Source organism: Echeneis naucrates, chromosome 4 (genome assembly GCF_900963305.1).
Source record: "Echeneis naucrates chromosome 4, fEcheNa1.1, whole genome shotgun sequence".
NCBI lineage: Eukaryota > Metazoa > Chordata > Actinopteri > Carangiformes > Echeneidae > Echeneis > Echeneis naucrates.
In genome coordinates, this window is record NC_042514.1 from 15601367 (window position 1) to 15606104 (window position 4738).

The 4738-nt window shown below is 38.9% G+C and overlaps 1 protein-coding gene across 1 annotated transcript; it reads left to right on the plus strand.

Annotated features, from left to right (window-relative positions):
* Positions 1-918: 918 nt before the first annotated feature.
* LOC115042122 (complement factor H-like) lies at positions 919-4522 on the plus strand. Its single transcript, XM_029500163.1, has 5 exons — positions 919-1054; positions 2936-3094; positions 3467-3655; positions 3748-3933; positions 4491-4522. The coding sequence occupies exons 1-5, from the start codon at positions 919-921 to the stop codon at positions 4520-4522; spliced, it is 702 nt and encodes a 233-aa protein (XP_029356023.1).
* Positions 4523-4738: the final 216 nt, after the last annotated feature.

The following is a 4738-nucleotide window of genomic DNA, read 5'->3' on the forward strand; positions in this document are numbered from 1 at the left end:
TACGTAAGTGTGTCACCCAAATGTGCCAACTCCCATCCTGGCTACTTCCCATCTGGACAGCAATTGCTTGAGTTTGTGCCACAAACATGGACAGTGCCCTCAGTTATGTTATACAAGGACTGGAGGTTCCATAACAGCAGTCCTCATTCCTCAGACTCCCACAGTATCGCCCGCACGACTCTTAGAGGATCAAGGTACAACCACAATACCTGGGACGTTGAAAGCTCGTGGCCACATGAATAATCTTAAACAGTGTTTACTCAGTTTGGCTTTCCCTGAACAAATGTTGTGTTTGAGGCAAAAATGTACAGTACAGGTGACTGAAACTGGATACGAGCCAAATAGATACAAAAAAGAAAACGCTGCACAGTGACACAGTGAAGCATGTGAGCATGTCGAGTTAGACACTATGTCTAACTCGCTGTTACGGTATAAAACTCTCCGGGATTCAAACAGATTGTCCTCAGAAACACATTATCACATTGCTTTGGGTTAGTCATTCAGATGCGATGATTGTTATTAATCATATCCCTGATGTGCTTCTTTTATTCTAGAGATTACATGCCATCCAAAAGACCCTCATGTGTATTACTGGGATGTCTATTCGGGACAAAATATAACAGTGGATGAGACAGTAAGTTATCAGTGCAAGCCAGGCTACACGAGGACAGATGGCGTGACATGGGCCACGTGCACCGAAGATGGGTGGACACCAAATCCACTCTGCCAAGGTATAGTGAAGCTAATCCTGTGATAATGACTCAACCGATAGCTGTCCATCCATCTTTTTCAAAGTGGGAACTTCTCCACACTACACAGTCCCTTCATTACATTTTGAATCCATAGTATATGTGCCGACTTACAATTGTGTATAATCAATGTTTTTCAGAACACACATGCACCAGACATGATCTTCCGATGGCAGACATTGTCAACTACAAGGAGGTGTACGGTTACCATGAGCAGGCAAATTATGTCTGCAAGGATGGATATGAAGGACGTTTTTATTTTACCTGTGGGGAAGATGGTTGGATCGGCAATCCACAATGCAGAGGTAAAGAAACAGACTAACAGATTAAGTGCTTGCATCCTTTGTGAACTGGTATTGTTTAATATACCCTTTATTTCTGGTTTTGCATGTCAAATACGACTATAATGTCAGATTCTGAATGATCCTGGAAAACATTTGTAAAAGTTTCTAAAATACTCAGAAATGGTAAAGAAAGTTGGAATGTAATATGTAGAACTGTTCTTACATTCTGCTGATGTACTTTTAAATGCAGAGTATGTTACATCACTGAACTATTTGGATTTGATTTACTAACCTCCGCTGAAATAGATAAATACCGGTAAATAAAACAAACTGCAGCTTTGCCAGGTAACAGTGTTTTTTTGTTTTTTTTTCCAGAGATAAAATGCAGTACACAGTATTATGACAACGCAGACATTGTTGGAAACGCTCAGCCAATTTACAAGTACAATCAACAAGTTGAGTATGTCTGTAAGGATGGTTATGAGGGACGTTTTTCACTAATCTGTGGCAACAAAGGTTGGATCGGGTCTCCACAGTGTACAGGTAAGAAAATACAATAAACACATTTTGAGGACAAAATTGTCAGGTTTGATGATTTCAATCGATTTCATTCGTAAAACAGTTTCAATTATTTCAAGTGAATAGGAAACCACTATAAGAAAAACACCTATAAATTATGTGTGCTGTTGGTACAAAAACAGTTTTTCTAAAGAACAGCAATGACACCATAAATATTATGGAGGTTTGAGCGTTGTTGTTACCTGTTGTCAGTCATATTTACAAAGTGCTGCTCTTCTATTGCGGAACAGCATAATGGTTGGTGCTGTTGTCCCACAACAAAAAGGTTGTGCTTTTCTGTGTGGATGTTCTCTCTGTGTCTGTGTGACATCATGTTTGGGTTAACTGGTGACTCTAAATTGTCCGTAAGTCTGTGTTAGTGTGAGTGGTTGTTGGTCTCTGTCTGTCTCTGTGTGTTTGTCCTGTGTTGGACTGGTGACCTGTCCAGGGTGTAGCCCCGCCCTCACCCAGTGTGAGCTGGGATTGGCTCCAGCACTCCCGCGACCCGGAAACAGATAAGCAGTTGAAGATGAATTTATGAATAAGTGAATGATATTAGGGGACCACAGGCCATTGCGTCCATTCCATCTTTGTAATTTGGCCAGAAGTGGCCTTGCAAGTTTATCTTTTCCCTTTTGTTATCATCCTTAATTTAAATAATGCTAATAAATGTGACTACTTCTGTTCATTTATTTCAGAGGTGCCATGTAAAAAACTTCACATCAGTAATGCATACATTACAAGAAATGAGAAGGAGAGTTACAACCACCGCGAATGGGCCAAATATGCATGCAGGAACAACAGTAAAAAACGTTTCACTGTCTTCTGTAGCCGAGGAAATTGGACTGGGATTCAGAACTGTACAGGTGAGACTGTACAACAAATTCATGCCTGTGGAATTGACTGTTTTCTGACAGGCTGTCAGTGCTTCAACATATCGCTCTGAAAATAAACATTTTGGCCTTTGTTGTGTTATATCGTTGTGAGGGCAGAATTTTGGATCAAGTGTATTGAAAATATCTAAAGAAAAAAAAACTATTCAATCCCACATACTGTCTGTTTAATTAATTATAAGAGAACATATTACCCACATTTCTGAGTTACTCACATTACACGTATGATTCCATCAAAGGCATCCATCTACATTATAATATGTATGAAGGAAATTTCTGTATAGCTCAAATGTTAAACTGCTAGTGGCACTGCAACAAAGAACAAGGATTCACCCAGTTACACTTATTTTAAGTACAGTCAGTAAAAATTACCCCCCCAAAAAATGTTATATTCTTCAATTTTTTGATTGATGCATCTCTCTCATCGTCTCTCTGTTTTTCATTTATACAGAATGCCCAAAACCCAAAGTCCCACATGGATTCATAATTGGGCCATACAATGAGACACTGTACTTCACCTGTGAAGACGGTTATAAGCTTGCGTCTAAAAACTGGTGGGGTGAAGCCACATGTACTGATGGTGTGTGGTCTGGACTTGAACAATGCATTGGTAATTAATATTCAGCGTCTCACAGTTCTAGCTATAACCACAGTTATCACAGGCTGTGAAATGTTTTGGGATCAGTGAGGAGCTGCATTCACACTCTGTTTCATCACCTGTAGGACATGAAAGGAAAACAGTCCTTGAATTCGCTGTATCCCATCTGTCTTTATGCCCCTTTTCTGCTGTTTGTATTGCCTAACTATAGGACAATCCTAATTAGACAAACCAATAAAGTACTTTGTCATGTCATTATAAAAACCAGGACAAAAGCGGATTTAAAAATGTGGACCGACATTTGAATGGGCAGTAGTTATTGTTGCTGTTTCTTAGTAAAATGTTGCCTAACCCACACCTAACTATTTGTTTTTATGACTTTAGAGAAAAACAAATGTGGAGAGCTTCCTGTGATTCCCAACAGGAAAGAGACATTTGGCCGTATTAGTTATGAAGAAGATGAAAGAGTGCCAGTTATTTGTAAAGAAGGATACGTCGCTGTGCTCAAACACTTAAGATGTCTCAGGGGGAAATGGCATTCAAACGGAACAGCACTCAAAGCAATCTGTGAACGTGAGTCATCCGTCTTATTTAATCAGATCATGGCATTCCTAAAGAGACTGCATGGTATGGCCTAAGGCTGATCATGTTTTCTATGCCTGCAGCCACTGCCAATCATTGCAGTGCCCCATCCAAAGTTGAAAATGCCATCGCTGTGACTTCGCCTCAGAGGGAATACTTGTCCGGCTCTGAGGTAACTTATCGGTGCCGTGAAAATTATACCATGTTGGGAGACGCTACAATTACATGCAACAATGGAAAATGGGAGGACAAAAACATTACATGTACAGGTATGCGCATCCTGAGAGCTTTAAGGAGACAACAACAATCCTTTACAAGTATTTACAAATGAGTTGAACATCATGTTTCAACAAATGTCTGGAAGTTTTAAAAGTACGGAACATGATGTCTCCTATCATGAATTTACTCTGAACCCTGCCTTAAAATGGCAGCGCTAACCAGGCTAAACCATGTTCAGGGATAGACCTCTGACAGTGATCCACATGGCTCTGTGGGTAGGAAAATGTTGATCAAATTAATTGATCTTACAAAATAACGCAAGATAAATAGCCAGATAATTTTTCTATAAAAGAAAAATGTCATATGCAACATAAAAAAGGTAATGTAATGGAGTGTACACTGACATTAAAACATCCGACTGTATCAGACTGAGAGAGGAGATAGTACAATATGACTTAGTCTACCTCTTTCCTGGACAAATTAGAATTTTTACCCTTTTTATTTTTGTTAGAGATGAACACAAAATTTATCTTATCTTAAAACCTGGAAAAGGTATAATTTTATTTACAGTGGCTGTGATACTGAAACAAGTCATTTTCTCCCACAGCACTCTGGGACACCAGTGAAGACTTGCCTTGACATCTAAAGAAGTCTCAGTAAAATGTTTTTAAAAAATTACTGTATGTACATACTGGAGTCATCATTATAGAAGAGGATCATATATCCTAGTACGTGTAATTGTTGTAATGTTCAGTAGGCCTAGTATTTCACTGTTGTTCTGAATATGAAAAAAAAATTGGAATTTGATATGGTTGATGTAAATGTACATGAATATTCTGAATAAAGCATTTTGGC